Source organism: Condylura cristata, unplaced genomic scaffold, assembly GCF_000260355.1.
Source record: "Condylura cristata isolate star-nosed mole 26May11 unplaced genomic scaffold, ConCri1.0 scaffold00015, whole genome shotgun sequence".
In the NCBI taxonomy this organism is placed as follows: domain Eukaryota; kingdom Metazoa; phylum Chordata; class Mammalia; order Eulipotyphla; family Talpidae; genus Condylura; species Condylura cristata.
This window is the reverse complement of record NW_004567116.1, coordinates 49,401,965-49,428,818: the sequence shown is the minus strand read 5'-3', so window position 1 is coordinate 49,428,818 and position 26,854 is coordinate 49,401,965. Positions and strand designations below refer to the sequence as shown.

General features: G+C 33.6%; 1 protein-coding gene across 3 annotated transcripts in view; it reads right to left on the bottom strand.

The window, feature by feature from the left end:
- The window catches only part of TMEM135 (transmembrane protein 135), a 240,799-nt gene that overhangs the window by 181,807 nt on the left and 32,138 nt on the right, over positions 1-26,854 (bottom strand). For all 3 annotated transcript variants that reach the window (XM_012725702.1, XM_012725701.1, XM_004683276.2), the window contains exon 4: positions 22,408-22,441. In XM_012725702.1, the coding sequence (XP_012581156.1) occupies positions 22,408-22,441 (34 nt within the window). The remainder of the gene's footprint in view (positions 1-22,407; positions 22,442-26,854) is intronic.

Genomic DNA, 26,854 nt, shown 5'->3' with positions numbered 1-26,854 from the left:
AGATCTGGAGACACAATGTGGCATATTCTATTAGCTAATATTAAGTTGACCTTCTATCTCTGAACGTATGACAGCAACCTGGTAGAGGAAAGCAAACTGGTATAAAACCTAAAGACTTAAATTCTAGTATCAGTTTTCATACCTGATTTTTGTATCACTAAGAAAGATTATCCAGTCATTGCTGTTTATTGCCTTCTGCTTATAGAATGGTATTAGTCAAACCATTTCACTTCCATGCCACCAATTTCTATGTTATGCTATGAAGTGGAGATTAGAATAATAGCAATTACATGGAGTATTACTGTGAAAACTAAAGATTATTATTTTTACCATTCTAAAGTACATAGTTTTATGCCACTTAGTCATATGGCTATGCAACATTCACTACCATCTATAACCAGAAACTGTTCATTTTCCTTAATTTAAACTCTATTCTCATTCAATACTAAACAAATGGTATTGTTTTTATAATTTCAATTTCCAATTATTACTTGCTAAGGTAAAGGTATATTTATCATTGGGAGCTTTTATATGCTCTTATAATCCAGCAACATTGCTAAACCTATTTATGATTTTTATTTTTATTTTTTTGTATAAATGCCACAAGACTTTTCATGGGGTAATCCTTTCATCTGCAAATACAGTTTTGCTTCTTCTTTTCCAATCTAGAGTTCTTTTATTGTTTTCCTGCTTGATACACCTGGCTAAATGTCCAGTACAATGTGGAATACAAATGACAAAAAGAAAAGCCTTGCTTTGATTATAATATTAGTGAGAAAACATTCCTTGAATGTAATATAAAATTTTCTAGGGAACCATCTTCTGGGTCTAGCAGACAAAACAGCAAAACTATCTTCATAGACTTAAAGGGTGAACAAGCTCAATCCTGTCACTTATGCAGGAGTTTTGCATAAGTTAAAGTCTAAAGTTAGAGTCAATCTTTTAATATCTATTGATGACTGCAAAGTCAATTAAGAAAATTTAACAAAGAATAATCAGCCTTTATATCTCTACAGTGCATTCTTTAGAAAGGAAGAAATTAAGTCCTGCATTGTTTTCCTCTAGCAACAGCTTATCTTTAGGTCAGAACTACTTAAAACTAGAAGCCTCTCCTTTCAACAACTACATTCTTTTTTTTTTTTTTTAAGATTTTATTTATTTATTCATATAGAACTGGGGTATAGGCCAGAGATGCGGAGAGTGAGAGGATTCACCAGAGACAGAGTGGGGAGCATAACAGGCAGATCGATGAAGTACACTGCTGAGGGGAGCAGTGGGCGTGTCAGGAGAGGTCTGCTTCGCCATGTGGACTCCTCCGGGGCAGGTGGGAATCAAACTCATGCGGAAGTGGCTTAAGCTTTGTAGTGCAGTGCTTTAACCCACTGCACAACCAGGGAGGGCCAACAACTACATTCTTAAAGTCAATAACTCACTATTCCTTCCCATACAAACTAAATTCAAGCTTTCATTTACTTGGGGAACACTCATAGTATAAAACCTATTGGACGTTTTGCTCAGTGTAAATTCTCACTTGTATTATCAAATAAACACTATTGTTGATTTTTATTTTGAGTTAACAATTCCATATTTCATCACTAAATATGATATAAGCTATTCATATAAATGATCAAATAAAGTTCTCTCATATCTAGTTGAGCATTCAGTAATATTGTCATTTTGGAACAGATTATATAGGGAGTTTTACTGTTGGGTTCCTGAACTCTATTCTAATGAGATGTGGATACTTCCCACATCAAACCATTCTCAATTCAATCCTGACACTACTTGCCCAGAAATAGCGTCCGATTCTACAGGCTAAGGCTGTCATCTACTTCATATACCAATCACAAACCCAGGCAAGAATTTTTTTCTAACCAACAGCTTACAATAGATGGAGGTCCATATGATCCCATACATAGACCCCAGGTGCCCAAATTAAGCCCACAGTATTATCCATGCTTCTGACTGGTTGTAAATCAGCTTCCCAAGACACCTAAATTTGCTAGAATGAAACACATAATTAAAAAAACCTGTTTACTCTCTAGACCACCAATGTATTACAAAGGATACCAAAATTTACAAATCAGGTCCCTCCCTGGTGGTGTAGCTGGTTAAAGCACAGCACTGCAAGCACTGCTGCAGCCGCTCCAATGCAAGTTCCGATCCCCTGCCCCAGAGGTGATCCACATAGCACAGCAGACCTTTCCTGTCTTTCCCACTACTCCCCTCAGCAGTGTACTTTGCCAGTCTGCCTATTCTGCTCCCCATTCTGTCTCTGGTGAATCCTCTCACAATCACTGTGCCTCTGGCCTGTACCCCAGTTCCGTGTGAATAAATTAATAAATCTTTGTTAAAAATAGATTAAATTTCTGTAAAAAAAATTACAAATCAATAGTCAGATAGCAAGATATGAAAAAAATTTATGTTGTTTCCATAACCACTCAAGGTATGCCATTCTCCCCTATATCTTCAATATGTTCAGCAACCAAAATTCTCTGAAGTCCCCACTCTGGATTTTCACAAAGGCAAAGGCATGATTAACTCATTGGCCACTGGCAATTTTAACTCACCTCCAGCCCCTCTCCCCTTCAGAGATATGCTGGGGAGGAGTGACTGGAAGTCATACACATCTATTAATGGTAAGTACAATTCACAGTTTCATGATAGGACACAAACTCAGATGTTTCCAAAAGTTACTTTCATTGGCATAGAAAGAGACATCTTAAATGGGAACTGTGAGCCAGAAACTGTGGATGAATATTAAATATGTAAATAAATACATTTTGGTCAACTACGTGACCAAATATATGTATAAATGCATTTCCTATAAATCACAGTATCATAGGGGTTGTCCTGTCTACTATACTATATTTAACAGATACCATGCCTTAGATACATACCTGGCCTTTACCCAACAGCTCACCTGACCTTTACCTTGGGGTACAATGTTACCCTTGAAAACCACTGGTCTAGTTTCAACAGAATATTATGGAGAAGTATCCCTACTTATGGTATGCTATTCCTTTACTATAACATTGGAATTGACTATCTAAAAAAGAATATCTTATCTATATTCCCAAAGGATACATAGATTACAATGTTTGTCTTTGGGTTTGTAGACCTCCTCAACTCAAGCAGGCAAAGAGAACAAAAGTGTCAAAATAATGCTGGTTTCTTAGAACAAATTTGGAAACAATCACTTGTTAACTTTCTGATACATTTTGAGTAGAAATTATACTATTTTTTCCTTAATAATCTAGTGAAATTCACAAGTAAAGCTACTTCAGTCTTAACTACAAATACAACTTCTTTAATAAATGTAGGGCTGATTAAGTTATCTATTTCTAAAGTGAGTTTTGGAAATAAGTAATCTTTCAAGAAATATAGTTATTCCTTTGTGTTGTCAAATAAATGGATAAGAATTTGTTTAAAATGTTGATTATACTTTTAATATGTTCATAAATCTATACTGAGATCACTCCTATCATTCCTGATATTATAATTTGTATTTTCTTTTTTCCTATTTAGTCTGATAGAGATTTATCAATTTATTTTCTCAAAGAAATAGCTTTGGCTATATTGATATTTTTCTCCAGTTTTAGTGTTTTTATTCCATTTATTTTCACACTAATATTTATTACCTCCTGACTTCTGCTAACTTTGGATTTAACTGAATTTTGCGTTCTAGTCTCTTAAGTTAGAAACTGAAGCTATTTATTTCACCACTATTCTTTTTCTGAACAAGCATGTACGGTCATAAATATGCTTTAAATATATGTATTGTACATATTTTGACATATTTCTATTGTTAAAAATGACTTCTAGTTTCTCTTAAATATTAAAAAGCAGTGTTCCGGGCCCTCCCTAGTGGCACAGCAGGTTAAAGCACTGCATTAAGAAGCTTAAGCCACTTCGCATGAGTTCGATCCCCGCCTGCCAGAGAGGAGATCCACATGGCGAGGCAGACCTCTCCTGACCGGCCCGCTGCTCCCCACAGCAGTGTACTTCGTCGATCTGCCTGTTCTGCTCCCCACTCTGTCCCTAGTGAATCCTCTCACCCTCTACATCTCTGGCCTGTACCCCAATTCTGTATGAATAAATAAAATTTTAAAAAATCTTAAAAAAAAAAAAAAGCAGCGTTCCAAATATTTGGGAATTTTCTAGATCCTTTGGTTACTAGTCTCTAATTGTATTCTGTTGGGATGAAACAATAAACTGTATGACTCAAATCATTTGAAATGTATTGAATTTTGTTTTATATTCCATAACATGGTCAATTCTAATGGCACTGAAATAATATGCTTTCCGGTTTGTTGGATGCTCTACATCAAGTGAGTTAATAACAATACTGAGAGAATGTAGAAATTACTTCAAATAAAATCATGGATTTGTCTATTTTTCATTGCAGTTCTGTTACTTTTCAGATTTTATTTTATGGCTCAGTAAACAGGTACAAAAAATTGAGCTGTTGTGTTCTCTCAATTCTCTTACTGTTACATAATGGCCCCCTTTTTTTCTCTGGCAATATGCTTGACTCTGAAATCTGCTTTGAAAATAATACTATTATAGACACTCCAACTTATTGTGAAGTGAACATGATGTACCTTTAATCTTTTACTTTTGATCTGATTGTTTCGGTTGACTTTAGTTGTGCATTTAACATTTAAAGTGGTTTTGTATAGTTCGCAAACAGTTGGATCTACTATCATACTATCTCTCCTTGTCCCATCTGTTCTTTGTTCCCTTTTTACTACTTTAATATATTACATTCTTTTAAATTATTAAATAGTTTTATTATCCCATGTTACTTCATTTGTTGTCTTATTGGTATAAGAATTATTTTATATAGAAGATGATTGAGGTATACATTTTTAAATTATCATATTCTACCTTCAAATAATAGTATAAAATGTCCCATTACACTTCCATTTCTTCCCTCTTGAACTCTGTATTAGTTATATACGTTATACTCACAAACTACACTGCTATTATTTGTGTAGTATATTATAAGAGAAATATATATAGGAAAACTACAGTTTATATGTATCAATGTAATTACCAAATCTACTGCTGTTCATTTCTTTAAGTAGACTTGGTTTTCCAATTGGCACTTATTTTACCTAGCATTTTTATTTAAATATTTATTTAAATATCTGTAAATTTTGCATAATGGTTTATTAAAGATTTTCCCCTAAGAAATATTTCTATGTGTCAATTAATGAATCCAGTAATATACTACAGGTGGGAATATAAACTGGCATGACCAGGACAAAAAGAAGTATGGAGAATCCCAAAGAAAAAAACAGAAATTAAAATTCCACAACAACCATTTATTCCAATTCATGTACTCACTTCCTTATTTATGTCAAATTCACAATAACCATGAACTAACGTGCCCACTGGTTAACGAATAGATAAAAAGATGTCAAATACAGTGAAATATTTCAGGGTGTGGCATTATTAGTGTTGTAGGTTTCCCTGTCTGGGAAAGGATAACAAAGTGGTGGGTGGTAAGGGGTTTCACACATCTCAATCTGCACTTTAGTAAGTAGGCTTTTCTGTAAGGAGTCCATGCACTCTGACCAAATGCAGGCTACAGCTGTTCTGATATGAGCCTCGGATTCAAGCCAGTAGTGCTCACTCTGCTCTCACCTCTCCTGCAATGCACAAACTGCCCTGGATGCCTGCTCATGCACCCCTGATCCAGTGCAGTACCAAGTCTTAGGGAACCCAGATCTGTGTTCATATCAATAGCAGTAGGGTTATCTGGACCATATAAATTCTTTCCTCTTTTGGGATGCACTGCCCCGTTTACTTTTTAAAAAGGTCAAATAAGTTTTTTCTACCCATTGCAATCAGGCTGATGCACAATTTTGTTTGCTAATAATCAGTTTTTCTCTCAGGGGTTTTGGCTTTGTTTTATATCAATTTTGCTGCATGTGTCTGAAAGAGATAAGTGTACTGTCATCTCTTGCCAGACTGGCTCCTTTTTAAGATACTCTATCAATGGTTTTATTGACTAGTTTTGTCTGTGTGTGTGTGTGTTTCTTGAGGTTCATTAAGTTCTCCTTGGACTTGAGAGTGTAGAGTTTCATCAAGTTCAGGAAATATTTAGTTATTATTTCTCCAGATGCTTTTTCTGACTTCCCCTCTCTTCTGTTTCAGAGACTTCAATTGGGCCAATTCAAGTTGTCTTATTAAATCACTTATATTCTGTTCATATTTTTTATTTTATTTTAGTGCTTCATTTTGAATAATTTCTATTGTTGTGATTTCAAGTTCAATAAACATTTCTTCTGCAAGATTTAAATGTCACTAATTCACCACTCCTGCACCTCTGGCCTGTACCCTAGTTCTGTATGCATAAATAAATAAATATTTTTTTTAAAAATTCTATCCTGAGTATTTTTCAACTTAGACATTTCATCCCTCATCTCTACAAGTTTAACTTGGATCTTTTTTTTTATAGCTTCCATCTCTCTCTGTAACATTTGAATTTTTCTCCTAGCTTTCTGAATATATGCAATAAAATACCTACTGCTTCAATGTCTTTGTCTCATTCAACCACTTTACTATTTCTGAGTTGTTTTCAAGTAATTGATTTATTTTTCTCAACAGTATGAGTCATATGTTCCTGTTTCTTTTCACAACTGATAATTTTTTTACTGAGTGTCAGACATTGTAAATTTTACCATGTTGAGAAAATATATTTTTGTATTCGCATAATGTTCTTTAGATTTTGTTCTGGGATGCAATTAATTGAAATTAATTGGAAACAGTTTGATGATCCTGTCATGTCCTGAAATCTTACTGTTACTGTTGCGTAAGAGTGTTTAGTTTAAGACGAATTTTCCCATACATTAAGGTAAAATCCATTGTATTTGTCCATGTTAATACTATGTCTCTCAGTTTCTTGGCTCTAAGTCTCATTCAAGTTATTTTTTCCAATGCTCAGAGTTTCTACTCTCAATGATGAGAATAGCAACTATTCCTAATGGATTTGGACAGTACTTTCCTCAGCCTCTGGTGGCCCCTTACATGCATTCATTGATCAGAAGTCAGATGAATAACTGCAAGAAACCCTACACAACTTTGATTTCGCCACCTTCCTCTTCTACCTGTAACCTCAAGCCACTTTGCCTCCTCAGACTCCTAGCTATGTCTGCACAACTATGAAAGAAAGCCAAGCTCCAAATTAATTAGATGTTCTCCAAATAGTAAGTAAAACCAATCAGAGCTCAACTCATTTGTTGCCAATGTCTCAGGGACTACTGTCTTCATTGTTTACTATACAATGTATTGAGAACATTTTTTTCCTTAATTTCTCTGTTTTGTTGCTGTTGTTTTAGGTAGGAGAGTAAATCTGTTTCTTGTTACTCCAATTTGGCCTGAATCAGAAGTCATCTCTTACTTTTTAAAATATTAACACACTTTGTAATATTTTCAGATAATTCCAATATATGAAGTATCTATAAATCTATCTTTGTTGCTTATTGCTTCAGTTAAACCTTGATCTTGGCATTTTGTTTTTGTGTTTTTTGATTATTCTGACTACCATATAAAAATTATATGTAAAGGACTTCTTCCAAAAATATAGGGCAAACATACTCCTCCCACAAATTACAATTACAAACCTTGAACATTACATGTGTACTTTTTTTTTAAGATTTATTTATTTATTCATACAGAACTAGGGTACAGGCCAGAGGTGCTTGGAGGGTGAGGGGATTCACCAGAGACAAAGTGGGGAGCAGGACAGATCCCCTCACCCCCTGCTGAGGGGAGCAGCGGGTGGGTCAGGAGAGGTCTGCCACACCATGTGGGTCACCTCTGGGGCAGGCAGGGATCAAACTCATGCTAAAGTTGGCTTTAGCTTCTTAGTGCTGTGCTTTAACCCGCTGTGCTACCAGGGAGGGCCTATATATGTACATTTTAAAAAGTCTAAAAGATGAAAGAAAGAAGGCTATGTAGGTACTTGCAATCCAAAAAATGTGGTGGTGATTACCTAGGTTTTCTTTCTACCTTATACATCCCAGTCTTAAGAGTCAAACAACGCTTACAAACTGAAAATATTAACAGGTACAGACAAAAACCTACTGTTTCACTAAACGACCAGGAAAAAAAGGACAACCCATGACAACAAACTTTTAGATAATAATCAAACACGCAAAACAAAATACCAAGATCAAGATTTGACAGAAACAATAAGCAACAGAGATAGATTTACAGATACTTCATATATTGGAATTATCTGAAAATGTTACAGTCAAACACCATGGAGAAAGGTTAAAAAAAAAAAAAAAAAAAAAGCTGGCCCAACCCCCACCAACAAAGACCAAGAGGAGAACTTAAACTTCAATCCTCATGAGGCTAACATCCCTGGAGGAGAGAAGTCCAAGAAAACAAAATGAAGAGCCAAGATTTTTCATGTCCACCAGCTGAACCTGAGGACTCTGGCCTTCTATCCCAAGAGCCTCAGCAGAGGCTCACTACACTAATAAAGAGCAGTCACCCTCCCTTTCATGTATCAAGAAAAAGAAGTCTTTATTACATGAGCTGCTTTTTTGTATTTTGAACTTTCTTATTTTTGCTTTTATATACTATTTTTTTCCTCCTACATCTCTTTGCAAATTTATTTCTTCACATCTACTACTTTTATATTTACTTATTATAAATACTTTTATAAACGTATAATTTTTAATGTTTTGCATTGCATTCATATTGTAAATAAAACCAAAGGTTTATAAATAGATATCAGAGTAATCCATATTCAAAGAGAAATTATGCCATTTTTTCCCTTTGTTCTAACTGACACATTTACATTCTAGAGCAAAGACTCTAGAATGCGTTTGATGAAATGTGAAAGATGAAACTAGAACCTTTAGTTCCTAGGATGAAGAGTCCAACCATTCAAATATAAATACAGGACAAAGACACACAAGATAAACTTCTGTCCGAGTGTAACAATGAATCTATCTAGATTCTAAATATTACTAGAATATTTTCTGACAGTCTAAGACATTTTGTCCTTTTACCGGAAAATATATGATTTAAAAATTAATCTTCTAAGCCCTTCTTCACACACGTAGAGAAATTCACAATGCTTTCATGTACAAATATTTGATACTATACTGACTATGATATTAAAAGCAATTAAATTTCAACCATTGGGAAAATGGACAAGTAAAATGTAGTGGGTAAAACATTCCAAAATTAGGTAATTGTAAATAGTATTTTACTATTCTAAAAAACAAGAAAAAATTAAAAGGGTAGATTTTATGATATGTGAAGTGTATCTCTAGAAAGCTGCCAGAAATAATATGCAGGGGAAAAATCTTCTGGCACATGAGACCACAGGCAGATGCAATGCATTATGGTATGAGACAAAAAACGGTCTTGAAAATACGGTATCAAATTCAAAGTGAACAACAACAAAATGAATACATCTTTAAAACACAGTATTAACGTATCTAAAAGAATAAGAAGGTACCTTATATATACCAGCAATGACAAGACTGTATGTGTTCATCACACCTCATGTCCAAAATAATTAAAATCTCCACACTATATAATTTTCATTATTTGATAAATGTACAAACAGAACTTAACAGGACAAAGTAAACAAAATGTCTGCTTTGTAAAAGGCATGTAATTCCATGGCTTCCTTTGAAAAAATAACTAGCTTTAAACTTCTCAATAAAGTTTCTTATAAGAAATCCCAGAGACTCTTTAAGATCAAATGCCTTCATCTTAACAACCACAAAATTGATTCACCTTCTTCCCAAAGTGTATTTGAAGAGGATTCACATAAAACAGTAATCTTCAAAGGAGATGTTTCAAATGTCTGTCAGAATTGTCTAGACTTAGAGAGAGAGAGAAAAGGGCAGGAGGAAGGTAGACTAGCAGGCAGGGAGAAAGAGAAAGAGAGACTCTTAAGGTACTCTAATTCAGTGGATCTAGGATTGGGACTGTGTTTGGGGGTATTTAAAATCTATCCACAGTCTTCTGATGAAGATCAAGTTTGTGAAGCAATTCCTTGAAGCATAATCTTTTATATTCTACTTCCAATGTTGAATACACGGGAGAAATTAAGACCAAGAATACAGAATTTCCAGGCCTACGTCATCTTACATTAAAGTTCAACTTTCTAGAAAAGACCCTTTGAAAATCCCTCAGTGCCATGCATTCATTAACACATTTGCTGAATTTTATTTCTGTTAATATATGATATCAACAGACTGTGTCCACTCTTTAGAAACTTACCTCAAAGACTTAAATCCATTTTCAGAAGACATACTATAGCTATTTATAAGAGAATAAATGCTGTGATGTTTATAAAATTCTTGTAACAAGTTTTTCCTCTGAATGTACTTATAATTTAAAAAAAGAAAGAAACAGTGGTGACTACCATCACAGGAACTGCCTCAAATGAGGAAAAATAACCGAATGTTGTAATTTCCTTGAGTATTACTACTAGCAAGGAAATTATACAATGGTCTCTAATAATTTCCTTTTTCATGTTCACAATCTAGATAGGCTGTAGTCTCTGGGAAAATCCCTTTCTATGTCAGCAACTTTAAGGAAATCATCCTCTCCTTAGATGATAAAATACCTTACCTTTTATACAAATGTAAGTTTAATACAGGCTAATGTTATACTGGATATCAGAAATCTACATCTCTTAATTTAATTAAAAGAATCAAAGTATGAACCAAGAAAAAAAAAATGTTTATCCCTCATTCTGGTAATTCGAAGGAAGTTTCCAACAAAAGATCTACTCTGGCAGGAACTCAGCTAAGATCACATTCACTTAGGCCTTTTGTTTACCTTCCTGTGGAAAAACAAAGTCATTTGGTTCACTTAGAAGACTTGGATTTTGGATTTAATGAAAGGTGGGGGGGGGGGAGCAGGAGGGGCATGACCTCTCCCCCCCACACACACACATACACCCAGAGCAAAACAGGTATAAATTTAGCAATTTAGAAAATAAGAATCATTCTAGTCTTTGCCATTTTCAAACTATTTACTTACAAGCTACAGTCATTCAATAATATTTATTAAGCATGCATTATATGCTAAGTACTAGGTGTAGGTACTCAGCTGTGACAATGAACAAGTGAGAGTCCTTGCCCTTAAAAATTTATACACATTGGAGAGAGAGAGACAATTCAGGAATAACATTTCAGTACTTCAAAGTGCTATGCAAGATAGAACCATCAGTTACAGAGTTGCTACCCAGAGTTGCTACCCAGAGTTGCTATCCAGAGTTGCTTCACTAAGATGGAAAGGAAGGGCTCTCTTAGGAGTCAACACTGGAATAAGAACTATATAAGGCATAAATAGATAGTAGACAAGAAAATCTAAGAGAATAGATTTTTCAAGCCAAGAGAAAAGTCAAGATTTAAGGCTATAAAGAACAATAAGCTTCAAACATATATAATGTGTAACACAGAAAGTCACTGTAAAGAGAAGGAAAAGCTGAGGTTAGAAAGGTAGACTGCAATACATAAAGACACTTGTAAGCCACAGTGACAGTGATGTAGTGAATTTTACTGGGATATAGTAGAAAGGAATGGTTTTTTCTGAGTTTTAAGCAAAAGAGCAACAAATTCTATTATGTATATACAATGGTACTGGCAGCTAGGCTATCAAAAAAGCTCAGGCAACAAATTACGGTTTGATTTTGGTTACAAAACGTGAGGTAGTAAGTCACTATCAGATCCACAATACATTATGAAAACAGAATAACATTTCCTGATAGACAGGGAGCACAAGAACAAAAACATTTAAACTCCTAATTTTCTGGCATGAAGACTGTATGAATGATTAATGTCAACTACTGTATAGAGAAAATATACAGGAACAATTTTAGAGAGGTTTTGAATAATTGTTTTCCTAACTTAATGCTCAAAGATTATTGCTTTCTAATAAATCTGTCAAATTTCTCCAACTAACCTACAATCCATTTATATTCTATTGGTATCCTCATTGCCTACCACAGCGCTGATATCTAACAAATACCTATTTCATGTAAATATGAAATACATAAAAACATGACATTTTCAAATCTTATGAACATCCCAAGTATGGATGTTTTAAGCAAAGGCACAGCATGTTTAAAATTAAAATCAAATACTACAAACACACTTACTAAAGGTACGTTTACAACTTCAAAGTGACATATACATTTGAATGCTTGTGGTATAAGTGAAATGCAGAACTAAATTTTCTAAGAGGAATCATACAAAAATATCTGTAAGTGTTAAAAATGATAATTATACAAATGAACTATTCCCCATATCACATTTTAAACAACTGATGGCAGCATATGATGAGTTTTGAAAGACCAATCTTTATTCCTTGTCACAACCAACATAATAGAGGGAAATCATGTGAATACAAACTTTTGTGTTCCCTTTTAAATCATACTGGGGCAAAGTTGAATCCCAACAACTGGTGTTCTTATGGGTATGTGATTAGGTCCAGGAAAATATTTCCATTATTTTTATAGCCATATTAGGGGCCAAAACCAGAGAAAATTACGCCTTTTGTATAAAACCTTTTATGTATTTTGCTCTCTAGCAACTAATCCTCTGTCATTCCTAGAAATATAAGGAAAGCTATACTCTTAAAATTTCTGTATATTCCCTTCTAAATATGCTTATAATCATGTAACATGAAAAAACTATTTTCAGATGGGTATTACTTCAATTACCTTGTTTGTAACTTTTAAAAGTGGTAATAAATCAAAAAGGTTCCAAGTTGTTGGTCTAATAACTGAGACATACCAGGGCATACTGACAAAAAGCATGAGTAATAAGAGTAACTACAAGGAAGCCTGAGGAAAGATATTTTTATAACAAAAGCATTAATTATAACATACAGTTACAGTATATAGTTCTTCACCTGCTCCCTACAACAATAAAACAAATACAAGTAGCAAAATTTGTATTAACAGTTACAAAGCATAAATACTTTCTTTTGAGACAACTATTAGTACCAAAAAAAGTTGATCTTTACCTTCAGTAGTTTTCACATTTTTCTTTCCCAATACAAGATAAGGTCCCTAGAAGCAGAAACTATACCTTGTTTATCTTGGCAGTTTCTTTTGCAACAACAGTGTCTAACACACTATATTCAATAACTTTGCTGTTGTTGCTGTTATTTCTAAACCTTAGCCCAAACTTGGCAATCTTTGGAAAGAAACAAGTTTTGTCCTGTGGTCATCAATGACACATCTCTGAGATGGAATTCCCTCTAAGTCTTCGCCTTTCTTCAACGTTCAAGTCCCATTTAATATATAAACCTCCCCTCACTGTCCCAGCCCAAACCTAACTTCCTTTCCTAAAGCACTAAAGACTATCCTGTCTTTACCACATATCTGATATGAATACATTACCTTAGATTATTAAGTTTTTATTTTAAATCCACATATACCTTGATCCCTTAACTAAATTACTTTCAAGAGTGGAATAGCAGTTTATATTTGTAACTCAATGCCTAGCAAAGTGCTTTACAATAAATAAATTCACTGATAAAAATAGAAACTAAAATGATGAAAATAATATGGACCCACTTCTACATATTCTTCTATCATGTCTTCATTCAAAGGCATGACAAAGCTTCTGAAATGTTCTAGTCAAAATAATTAAAGAATGGGTTGTTCCCATAGCCAAAACTATCTACCAACACAATATTTACTATTTCATTGTCTTTCAATACTTGGATTATGTAAATGCAACTGTATATAAAACCATACCCCTGCAATAACTAAGAAATGAAAGGTAGGAGTGCACACTCCAAAATAGTTATCATTTTCTATTAATACCAGTAAAAACTATATGACAGTAACAAGATAGCACAAAATATGCCCCCAATATTTTTTAAATGAGTATAATGGATAATATATAAACTCAAATATGTTAATACATGTATGTGTATACATTGGAGGGGAAAAAAGAAAATGAAACTTAAACATTAAACATTAGCAATTACCACATGGTAAAACTACAGCTATTTACTTTCCTCTTTAAGCATTTTTGTACTTTCCAAATCAGAAACACATACCTAAAAAACAATTTATAAAATTATTTCAATATAAAAACTTCCCAACATTTACAAACTTTATTTATGCTATAAACCAACAATTTCAACTTACTCCAGTAAGCAAAGCAACCAAGTTATAGAATAGTTATTTCTTCAAGCTAAATTCAGTTTCTCTAAAAATACTAAAATTCTGCCATATTCTGAACCAAACACTCTCTGATTAAAGAATACTTATACAGTAATAGTATAAACTAAAATTTAGACAAAGAGAAGTTTATTAGGTTAATAAATAATTCCAGAATAAATCATGTACAAATTCATTTTCTGTTACATATAATGAAAATTTATGTGTAAAGTCTTTAACCTCATTGAATTTTTGATTTGCAGGTCTTTTAAAACAGGCTAACAAAGATAAAAGACTGGTTCATATTTTACATTTTCTGTAAAACTTTCCTAATATTGAAATTAATATGAACATAAAACATACAAATCTACTTAACAGACAAATGTTAATCCATTTCATCTCCCTCAAAACAATTTTTTATTTTGAAAAAAGTTAAAGATTCAAAGCTTTTTCCCAGATTGAGAACAATATAAAACAACATTGTATGGACACTCTGGAAAATAGTTTAATAGCTTAAAAAACTAAATGTGCGGTCCTCCCTGGTGGCGCAGCAGGTTAAAGCACTGTACTAAGAAGCTGAAACCACTTCCGCATGAGTTCGATTCCCGCCTGCCCCAGAGGTGACCACATGGCGTGGCAGACCTCTCCTGACCCGCCAGCTGCTCCCCTCAGCAATGTAATTCGTCGATCTGCCTGTTCTGCTCCCCACTCTGTCTCTGGTGAAGTCTTTCGCCACCCCTGAGTCTCTGGCCTGTATGTATGTACAAATAAATAAATCTTAAAAAAAAAAACAACTAAATGTGCAACTACCATATCACTTAGGAAAGCTAACTTGTGTTCACACAAAAATCTATACATAAATATTTATAGCAACTGAATTTGTAGTAGCCAAACAGAAACAAGTCACTGTCCTTCAATGGATGAATGGTAACACAAACTAGTAGAGACATGCTATGAATGAATTAACAATATGTGCAACCACTTGAATGAATTTCAGAGACTTATGCAGAGGGATACAGCTAGTCACAAATAGCATATATGATTCATTTAACATTTCTGAAATGATTACACAAATTACAGAACTAGAGAAATGGAGACTTAATTAATGTTTGCCAGAGATTAAAGGCATAGGTAATGGAAGGATGATGCCTTAAGAGAAAAGTGGTTGTAGCTACCAAGGGCAGATGACAATCCTAGAGTAAACAAAACATTCTCTTATCTTGATTAGAGAAAATATCAAGATTTTGAAACATCTTGTAATATTTTGCCATTGTGAGAAACTACATGATTACTTCTTTATGTCTTACAACTGCATATATAATCTATGATTATTTCAAAATAAAATTTTGTCTAAAAAAAAATAAGGGCACTCTAACACTAATTATATCAAAATGAAAATTTTCTGGCATTTACCATTCAAAACAGGCAACAAACACAATAATATAAATGTTTTGAGTGTAGAAAAGCATGTCCATGGCTTTTAAAATAGTAAGATTCAAATCCACTGAGTATATAGGGTTAATTTTTTAAGATTTTCTATTTCTTGGAATAATGTCATTGAGATTATTATTGGAATATCATTAAATCTGTAAATTGCTTTTGGTAGGGTGGCCCATTTTGATAATGTTAATTCTTCCAACCCATGAGCAGGGGATGTCTTTCCATTCCTATGTAACAGTGTTTTATAATTTCCTTTGCACAGGTCCCTTTACCTCTTTTATTAGGTTTATTTCTGAATATTTGACTTTTCTTTCAATTATAAAAGGGTTTTCTTGATTTCTTCTTCAGATTGGTTGTTTGTATACAGGGAGAGTACTGATTTTTGTATGTTGATTATGTATCCTGCTACTTTACTAAACTGGATGATTGTCAGATTAGTTTCTCTGTGAAGTGTTTAGGGTTTTCTATGTATATTTCCTATTGCCTGTAAATAACAATAGTTTGACTTCTTCTTTCCCTGTTTGAATTCTCTGTATATCTATTTCCTGTCTTGAAGCATTGGGTAGGACTTCCAGTATTATGTTGAACAGCAGTGGTGAGAGTAGACATCCATGTCTTGTTCCTAACCTTAAAGGAAAGGCCTTCAGCTTTTCACAATTGAGAATAATGTTGGCTGTGGTTTTGTCATATATGGCTTTGGTTGTGTTAAGGTATGTTCCTTCTATCCCAAGAATTTCAAGGGATTTCATCATAAATGCATGTTGCACTTTGTCGAATGCCTTCTCTGCAAATACTGATATGATCATATCTTTTTAATTTTTCTTTTTGTAGATGGTTGGATGACATTAATTGATTTTCAGATGTTGAACCACCCTTGTGCCCCTGGAATGAATCCCACTTGGTCATAATGTATTATCCTTTTGATGCATTGTTGGATTCTGTTGGCAAGGATTTTATTAAGGATTTTTCCAACAGTGTTCATATGGAGGCTCAAATAGCCAAAGCTTTCCTGACTAAAACAAAGGTGAATAGAGGTATCACATGCCCAGATTTCAAACTATAATACAAAGCCATCATAATTAAACAGCATGGTATTGGAACACAGACACAGACTGAATAAAAAGCTTAGAAGTCACACATATATGAACAACTAATCTCTGACAATGGAACAAAGAATATGCAATGAAGCATGGAGTATGTGTTTAATAAATGGTCCTGGGGAAAATGGACCATCTCATGCAAAAGAATGAAACTAGACCGTCGCTTCTTCACACCATGCACAAAACTCAACTCAATATGGATAAAAGAACAGAACATAAGACAAGACCTAAGACCATAAAATAAATATAGTATATATAAACATAGTAACAAGATATACATCTCATCTTTAAAGATCATCTCTCAAAGCAAAGCAAACAAAGAAAAAGATAAGCAGGCAGGACTACATCAAATTAAAAAGCTTCCACATAGCTAAAGAGACACTAACCAAAACAAAGAGATACCCTAGAGATTGGGAGAAAATTTTTTCATTTCACACAACTGAAAAGGTATTGATCACAAAGCTATAAAAAGAACTCACAGGACTCAAGGGAAAAAAAGTAAATATGGGGAGTAGAACTCAAAAGACACTTCTCTAAAGATGAAATGCAAATGACCAGTAGACATGAAAAAATACTCAACATCCCTCAAAATCAGAGAAATGTAACATAACATATAACAAATGTTGGCAAGGATGTGGCAAAAATGTAGAACTTTCCTACATTGCTGATGGAAGTGCATATTAGTCCAACCACTATGGAAAACTGTTGTGGAAGTTCCTCAGATTACTAAAATTGGAGCTGCCATATGAACCAGCAATTCCACTTCTACATATCTACCCAAAGGACACAAAAACATTAACTGAAAAGGATACCTGCAACCCATGTTTCCTGCTGTACTATTTATAACAGTTAAGACTTGGAAACAATTCAAATGCCAAAAAATAGATGACTGGATCAAGAAGATATTGTACATATACACAATGGAATACTATTTAGTAAAAAAAAAAAAAAAAAAAATCTTATGCCACTCATGACAACATGAATGGAGTTAGAAGGGATGATGCTCAGTGAAGTAAGTCAGAAAGAAAAAGAAAATTATCGGATGGTTTCACTTATAGGATCAGGGGGAAAATAATTTAAAAAAATAATGTGAGACATTTTACAGGGGTGTAGTGGGGAATGGAATCAATAATGGGGCGGAGGGAAGGGCACTGAACTATGGTGATGGCACACGAGTGATTTGGTGATGGGAAGCCCATAGGGATTACAACTAAGATGGAAAAAGGTACAAAATGATGTAAAAATAAACAATGAAACAAAACTAAACAAAATAATCAGACAACTATAAATCAGAGATATTCTTCAGGGGAGAGGGACAACAGAAATTCTATGAAAACTATACCTGATGTAAAATATAGACAAATAAAGAAATTAAATAAAAAACATTTAAGTTTTTTTTTAAAAAATTAGAAATGTGAGCAACACAATGAAATGACCACTAAGAAATTTTAAGACACCTTCTTTTCCCATTTTCTTTTTACTTAATTTTTGAACAACATGTGATTTCTTCCCTCAGGTTGGTCACCATTGCTCTCCTACCACCAAAACACTCAGTCTTTCACCACATTCCCTGTGCTCTTCCCACCCCTGTTGTCACTAATATTTCAGGATACTTTGGTATACATTAGCAACTGTTTTTCGATTTTTTAAGGTTGCATGTTTTTATATCACTTCATAACTTAAATTTATAGTTCAAAAGCACATGACTCCTCCAGTAACTTACTTTTCTCGATTTTGAGTATACTACAGTAGTAAGCTGACAAAACAGGAATGTTCATATGCAGTTTAAAGTAAGTCACACACTTTACCTGTAAACCAGAACCATTAACTTTAAATATCTGCATTTTTTAATCAAATATGTAACACTAGTAACAATCAAAGCAAGGTTTTACTTATAAAAAGGGAAATAACATTCAAAACAAGTTTTTAAATAAACATTTGCTATAACTTGATATTTCACCTATAAATCCTTAAATTTAATAAATGAATTCATCTATTGAATCATTTAACAAATTATTAAGCATAGTACATGTTAGGCACTATTCTAGGTATGACACAGAAATCTCCACCTTTATGGAGCTTAAGTTCCACGACAGGAAAAGAGACAGTAATAAGCAAAAAACATGTTTTAGTAAGTTCTATCCAAAAAAAAAAGAGGTGTGGATGACATGAAGGGTGACTGTGTTTTATGTGGAATAAAAGACCTCTCAACAGTGACATTTCAACAGTATCTCAATAAAATTCAATAGCAAGATGTAGAGAAAACTCTGGAGGTAAGATCCGAATGCAGAAAACAGTAAATATCAAGGCCCTGAAGAGAATGTACACTTGTGATGTTCACTAATACTGAGAGAGGCATTTGGTATAGTGGAGAATATGGAAGAGTGTATGACAGAAGCCCAGAGATTCACAGACCCCTCATTTTCAAGACTCCTTCCAGACCTTGAGAAGATCTCTATCGAATCAGTTCACATAGTCACATGACTTGGCAAACCTTGCAAAAGTAAAGTATTTTAACCACAGATGGTTAAGATCACTTTTACTTTATGTTCTTACTTCTCTGTCACACATGCCCTCACACTAAATAGTTCTGGGGTAGCCACAGCATTTTGGGATACAACTTACAAAAGTTGAGTTGGGATAACTTTAACAAGATATATTTATTAATTCACCTTCTAGTTGTCTCCAGACAACGAGGTAATTGGCTGCTAGTGGCCCAATGCAGGTATGGCTTCCAGGAAAATTCTACAATACAGGGCATCAACTCACCATGTTATAACACTATGGTGAAGAAGAACTAAAGGCTTATTGACATATGGGGATGCCTGTAGTGCCCAACTCTGAAAATACATGGGTATCTAAAAGAAACTATTTGAAATACACAGAATCATTACGTAGACTGCCAGCAGTTCTACCAATCATCAGACATATAAAAGTAGTAAGCAGGGGATTTGATTTTTATCAAGAATTGATCAAAAAGGAAGTTGTCTACTGTTAAAAGAATAATACAACTCTAATTATAATAAATGCACCAAAACTTTGATTTTAATTCCTCCATGAAAATTATACTGCAGAAAATCTGTCAGATTTCTATGTTTGTGAAGCACTAACCTGTAGCAGCAATTAAAACAGAGGTAAATCTTTGTACAAAATCAAATGGTCTTAACCATTCCAACCCCCAAAATTGTAAAAACATTTCAACAGTAATGAAAGAGGAAAGAATTATTTTTCTAATAACTCCCCATCATAGATTATAAAAACATCATATAAAGAAACAGTCTGTAACCAATAAATCAAAAAAAGTATGTTAAACAGTAATTTAACAAAAATATTGTGTAATTTTTCTGTATTTGTGCTAGGTGTGATATTTATCACATCTTTTAAGATTTAAAAGTAAGTCATAATTGGAAGTGAATTTTCAATGCATAGGTTAAGAGGAGTATTAAAAACAAAAAGAGATGAGTTAACTATAAGATAAGTCTTAAAAGGCAAGTAGAGGCCCTCCCTCCCTAGTGGCGCAGTGGGTTAAAGCACAGCACTAAGAAGCTAAAGCCACTTCCACATGAGTTCGATCCCCACACTGGAGGTGACCACATGGCTCGGCAGACCTCTTCCACCCACTGCTCCCCTCAGCAGTGTACTTCAACAATCTGCCTGTTCTGCTTCCCACTGTCTCTGGTGAAGCCTCTCACGGCCCCTGCACCTCTGGTTTGTAACCCCAGTTCTGTAAGTACAAATAAATAAATTTTTTTTAAAAGACATCTAGAATTTAGCATAAAAAGAGAAAAAAATGAAGAAAAATGCTCAACAGCAATTAGAGAAAACGCAGAAAAAAATAAGGTTTACCATAAGTCTAATAATAGATGCTCCAGAATAAAAAAAAAAATACAGTGATGGAAAGAAGCACAATCCAAAGAAAGAATGGATAAAAATTTAATTCTAAATCTAACCATTTGTACTCCACTTGAAAAACTGAACCTAGACTATGTAAAAATAAGTCTACATATCATGATGAAACCAATATACAAAATACAATTCTTCAGAATACCACAAAAACAATGGAGAAAAAATGAAAGATTACCAAAAATATAGAAACAACCTCCAAAAGAATCTATATAGAACAAAGGATTAACATCTATAAGCACTAAAGTAAAATAACTGTTAAACAAGAATTTTTCAGCCAGCAAAATTATTTTTATAATTGATTAATTGATTAATAATTGATTAAATAATTGATTAATAATTGATTTAATACTTGCTATATGTCAGGCGCTATTTAGGTGCTCATTATACCTAAATAGCCCCTCATTTCATAGAACTTACAGTTCTTTCAAGAAAGAATGAGACAAAAAATATCCATTAGTCTCTGCTCTCTTGTTATACTTAGATTTCCATCTCATTGCAATTAGAAGATCTCAAAATAGCTAATTTTCTGCATTATTTTAAGTAACGTATTACTTTTGCATATTCTAAGTATTCCTAATCTATACATGAACAATTTTTAATAAAGCATCATGAAATATTCAAAGAGGTATGTAACTCAAAAAAAAGACAGAACCATTTTCTTCTGACTCTTTCCACCCAGAATAATTTGGTGCTACTATCATGGCTCCCACAATACCCTGTAATTCATATTTCAGTCCTTTCAAGACAATATTGCTTCAGCTTTGGCTTCTACACTACAGTAAACACCTTAATAACAAGGCCCTCTTTCTTGCCTAGCAGTATGTAATAAAGTAACTGACATAACAGAGAGCAAAAATTTAAATATTTAGTAACTGAAATGAGTTGCTAAATAGAATTCTGATATACCCCCTTGTTAAGGAATTTAAGAACCTATTCTTAGGTTAATAATTAGTAACCATTTCTCAGTCAAATTTTTAAATTTTACCTATCAATTCTATTAAACAAATTGAGATTTTAGTATGTTCCTAGTAAGGATTTAATAATAAAAATTGTGCAAACTTAATTATCTATTTAACCATGAAAAATAAATATTAGGCCAGAGGTAGCACCAATGCTGTGCTGACAGCACATATGACATATGTGCAAATTCTTAAATTTGCTTTACCATAAAAATGGCTAAAAACAAAGTATGAGATGAAATGAAAAATACATAAAAAGATATACACAAGGCCCTCCCTGGTGGCACAGTGGGTTAAAGCACAGTACTAAGAAGCTAAAGCCACTTCAACATGAGTTCGATCCCCGCCCTAGAGGTGATCCACAAGGTGCGGCAGACCTCTCCTGACCTACCCACTGCTCCCCTCAGCAGTGTTCTTCATCAGTCGGCCTGTTCTGTTCCCCACTCTTTCTCTGGTGAATCCTCTCACTGTCCCTGCACATCTAGCCTGTACCGCAGTTCTGAATATATAATCTTAAAAAAAAAAAGACATATACAATTGAGGAATATAATGTGTCGAAGATGAAAATATAAGTTTTAAAATAAGGTCATGAATGGCACAGAGCAGTGATTCACTACCCTTCTGAAATAAGTGAAATTCAGTCATTTATGACAGGAATAAACTAGATGACATTAAAGCTCCTTTACACATTTAAATCTGCCCTTTAAAACACAAACAGAAAATATTCTCAAACTTAAGTCACTTTCTTTTTTTTGTTAAGGGAACTGAATTTTTTAAAAAAGGTTTAAAAAGCACATAGGAAAACCTCAAAAGAAAATACATATATACTTACCAAGTTGGCCATGTAAATTGTAAGCAGCCCTCTCCTGCAAATAATTTCAAAAGAGAGAAAAAGTGAGATTAAGCATAAATTAAACTTAATAATCACTTCATCTTTGTCTACAAATATATCAAAACAATCACGAATTGAGAAAAAAGGGATAAGTGAACCAAGATTTAAGGTATTCTAACGGAATTAAAGAGACTACAAGTCACTTTTTAGTGGTCATTAAAAATTATGTTTGGTTGTCAATAATAAAATTCTTTTAAATTACTACTATCTATTAAATGCCAACTGAAATTAATGTGTTGATCATTTTATCACCTGAAACTAACATACGTCATATGTCATTAGGTAGGTAAAAATTACTTATTATTTACTATAATTACTACAATAGACTTAACAGTCTGCATTTATGCAAGAGAATATAAAGTTAATAAAGTCAATAAAGAATCCTAACTAATTAACCTTGCCAAAATGTCAGGATCAGAAAAATTCTAACTAAATGTATACTGATTCCAAAAATATCACATTTTCTATTGTTTAACACATACTGCAAGTGTTCATTATATGTAATTATAAATTAAGTAAAATTAAGTACTAAATGAACTTTCTAATATCAAAAGACTAACAATAATACTATAACTTAACAGAAAAATTGATTATTTACCAAAATTACTTTATGAGAGTTCGGGTCGAAATTGAAAAATAAGGACAGTTTTCTCCCCCTACTTTACTCATATACTGCATGAGAACATATATAAATCACATCTTATTCTGCAGAAAAGAGGCCTTTAATCTTTTAAGAGTATAAGGGTGGTGTTTCAATAAACTGAAAATTATAAAAATTATTACTGAAATTTCAAATAAACACTTTCAGCATTCAGAGGGAAAAAATGCATATAAATCAAATACCACTATTAAATCACTTTCACTTAAAAATCATGCCAGATCTTGATATTAACATTGCCAATGAAATCTTCTTGGTGTGATTCAGCCGTGCATACTATTGATTGTACATCACATAAAAAATCTCTGAGATTTTTAATATCACTAAAGCCACATGGAGGCAGTATGATTTAAGTGAAAAACACTGAAGTGAATTTAGGAATTCAGGGTTCCAGTTAACTTTAAAAGTACTCTATAATTTTGTTATTTAAATGAGGAAACAAAACTACTTGTCTGATTTTATTTTTAACCACAAAAAAAAAAACTATTTAGTAAAACACATTTATCACTAAGCTAGAAAGCATAATATTGGACTTCCTCCAGTTGAAAGAGGAAAGAGGGCTATATACCAATCAAGTCATAGCTGACTCCAGGCAAACTACCTCTTCAGAAGATTCTAATTTACCTCAAAAATAGAATTCTGCTCCTCCACATAGGAATTTTAAAATTAATGATAAGATGATCTGCAAGTCACCTTTTATCTTGTTTCTATGATTTGCACATGTGAATTCAAATTATTCTAAGCCTTACCAAACTTACCAGTTCCTACCAAATTTTAAATCAAAGATAATTCTAATAGTATTTATATTATATAAATTATACAAAGAAATTATCAGGTAACATAAACTTCAAAGAGTCACACATACACAGAAAAAGTTAAATAATTCTCAAGCAATACCTATTTTACCAAAAGTTAGTTACACAGAAAGAAAAATACACACCTACAAAAAAAACAAAAGAAAAATATTTCGGTAATAACTTTAGTGATAGGGCCTAAAAATACATTTTATTATGAAGTGTACTCATATATCAACTTTTAAAGCATCTGTTCCACTAGTCTAATTCTGCCTCTAGTATTAAATAGTATAGCTCCAAGGCCCTCCCTGGTGGCGCAAAGGGTTAAAACCCAGAGCTACAAAGCTAAGGGCAGCCACTTCAGCATGAGTTTGATCCCCAGCCAAGGAGCCTTTCCACATGGCGTGGCAGACCTCTCCTGACCAGCCTGCTGCTCCCCTCAGCAGTGTACTTTGATGATCTGCCTGTTCTGCTCCTCACTCTGTATCTGGTGAATCTTCTCACAGCCCCTGCGTCCCCAGCTCTTATATGCATAAATAAATCTTTAATAAAAAAAAGTACAGCACCAGTATCATCACTAACTTCCATCTCTCTGATAATAAAATGCTTATTTAACTACAAGCCAAAAGATTATCTCATTTACTTTTACATTTGCACAAATCTGAAAGAGCACCTGGGATCTAATAAGCATAATTCCCTACATGGCTGTGGAATTACATCACAGAGAACCCACTTTTATTTAAAAAAATAAAATAAATGCCACATTATAGACATACATTACAGACTGAAAGTCACTAAACAGAGGCAAGGCCAGTTAACAATATTGTAGCACCAGCAAAACGCAGAGCAGGTTTTCTACGGATTTGGACAGACAGGTAAAGGAAGTCGTGGAGCCCTCAGTGGCTATGTCAGGCTTTTAATCTTTCTACACCATTTATAGCAAGGCAACCAGGAGCAGGGCAGGCAGGGAGGCCAAGAAGCCCTGAAAGGCTGGGAGGTCTCCTAGCCCAGGGCCAATCATCACTCTTTCTCGGCTACTCTGCCACCTCCCATCCTCTGCCGCCACCCTTAATGCTAGGTCTCTAGGCTCAGGTGGGCCCACACGTGCTCTCACACTCACCCACTCCACACTCTAGGTGCTGCCATCAGGCCTGCGTGTGAGACCACAGATATCAATCGTTGATGTTAATGGCGGGAAAGCAGAAAAAAAATTCCACTTAGCCTACAAATATCAAGCAAAACTGATCAAATTGCCTTATATTTGTATAAATTTAACAATTGACAAGGTCTAATCAATACTATGAAATTAGAGTTCATCCTCTCAACAGTTACCTATGAAGAGCTAGAGATACTGTTACCTTCATTCTGTTAAAAAAAAAAAGTCAGAGAAGATAAGTGGTTTCCTTACAAATATTAAAGCATCAAAAAAACATATCAAAAAGCCCAGTTAGGGGTCAGTTAACCTGGCTTCTTTCCAATGCACTGCTTCCATAGAAGAAAATCATTACTAATTTACCATTAAACTCTGCAATTCACCCACTTAAATGGTGGCCTACCAGGTTTCTATGATTTAAGAACAAAATCTTCATGTTGCTGGGAAAATGCAAAAGGTGTATTGTTATTAAACTATGTCCTATTCTAATCTGAAGTTTCAAATTATTGTTCCCAAATAAAGATGAGGAAGAGCACTTCCTCCCCAGATTTATCTGATTTCAAACCAAAAGCTCAAGAATAAGAGGACATTTTATGTGAGATAATATTATACATTGCAGCTCATTGTCAGATTCTTTTGGGTAGCTTTTCCTGATACAGTATCTTCAAGCTATCTAGCCTAATAAGTCTAAAGACAAACAGATCACTCCCTTCCTAATAATTTCTCTAATAAATTACCTCCTAGTAAATTCTCTCGGGAAACCAAGTTACATATTAAAACACTAGTACAACAGTGATGGGGAAGAGGGAATGTGCCAATTAGAACAAAAGGTAGTTTATGCCAAAAGAGTTAAGAGTAAGGTCAAGAAGTATAAGATTTTTTTTTAACTCCTGATATAAAAATACTCAAATTCTAGTGTGAATCACTAGGTAAGAACATTGGTAAAACTCAGTGAAAAATTAAAATACACTTAATGTATCTTTAAACCACAAATAAGCTTATTTTTTGAAAGGGAAGAAGGCATTACTCTCTTAAGCCTTGTATGTAAATGAATATACACATCAAGGGTTACTACCTAAAAAAGGCATTAATAAACACTGTTGTAAGAACAAACCGTGCAATAAGAACATCATTATTCATACTGGAAAATAATAAAAAAAAATTAAATTTCCCTACCATTTTAGTAGAATAAAAAGAATCCTTGTCTTGTGCTGAAATTCCAAGTTTTATTATTACCTAATAACATTGTTGTGTCTAAAAAAGATGACCAATAGTGCTTTCTTCCTGGAAACTTTAGATATATTCTTAAGCTAACCTCAGCTTTGAATAATACTGATTGTAACACATACCATAGTTAAGGTTACTAAAAAGTGCAGTAGTATAAGAGCAACTTATAAACATTTACATATATATATATGCATATATTATTTCTAAATGTTCATCCAAATACTCAAGTATATTCACATATATATGTATATAAGATGTACATATGTGTTCTACAGATAAGAAAAAAAATTAAGTGACTGTTTCTAGACATTCAGATGATTTACTACACAATGCTCTTTAATCATCTTGGAAAATCTTTCAAAAAATAACAGATTTTCATCTGTGAGAATGTTTAAGAAGAATATTAAAATACTTCCTTAAGGAGATGCAAATTAAAACCACAATAAGATAACACCTCACCCCAGTGAGAATGGCATCTCTTAAAACAACTAGCAACAGGCCCTCCCTGGTGGCGCAGCGGGTTAGAGCACAGCACTCAGAAGCTAAAGCCACTTC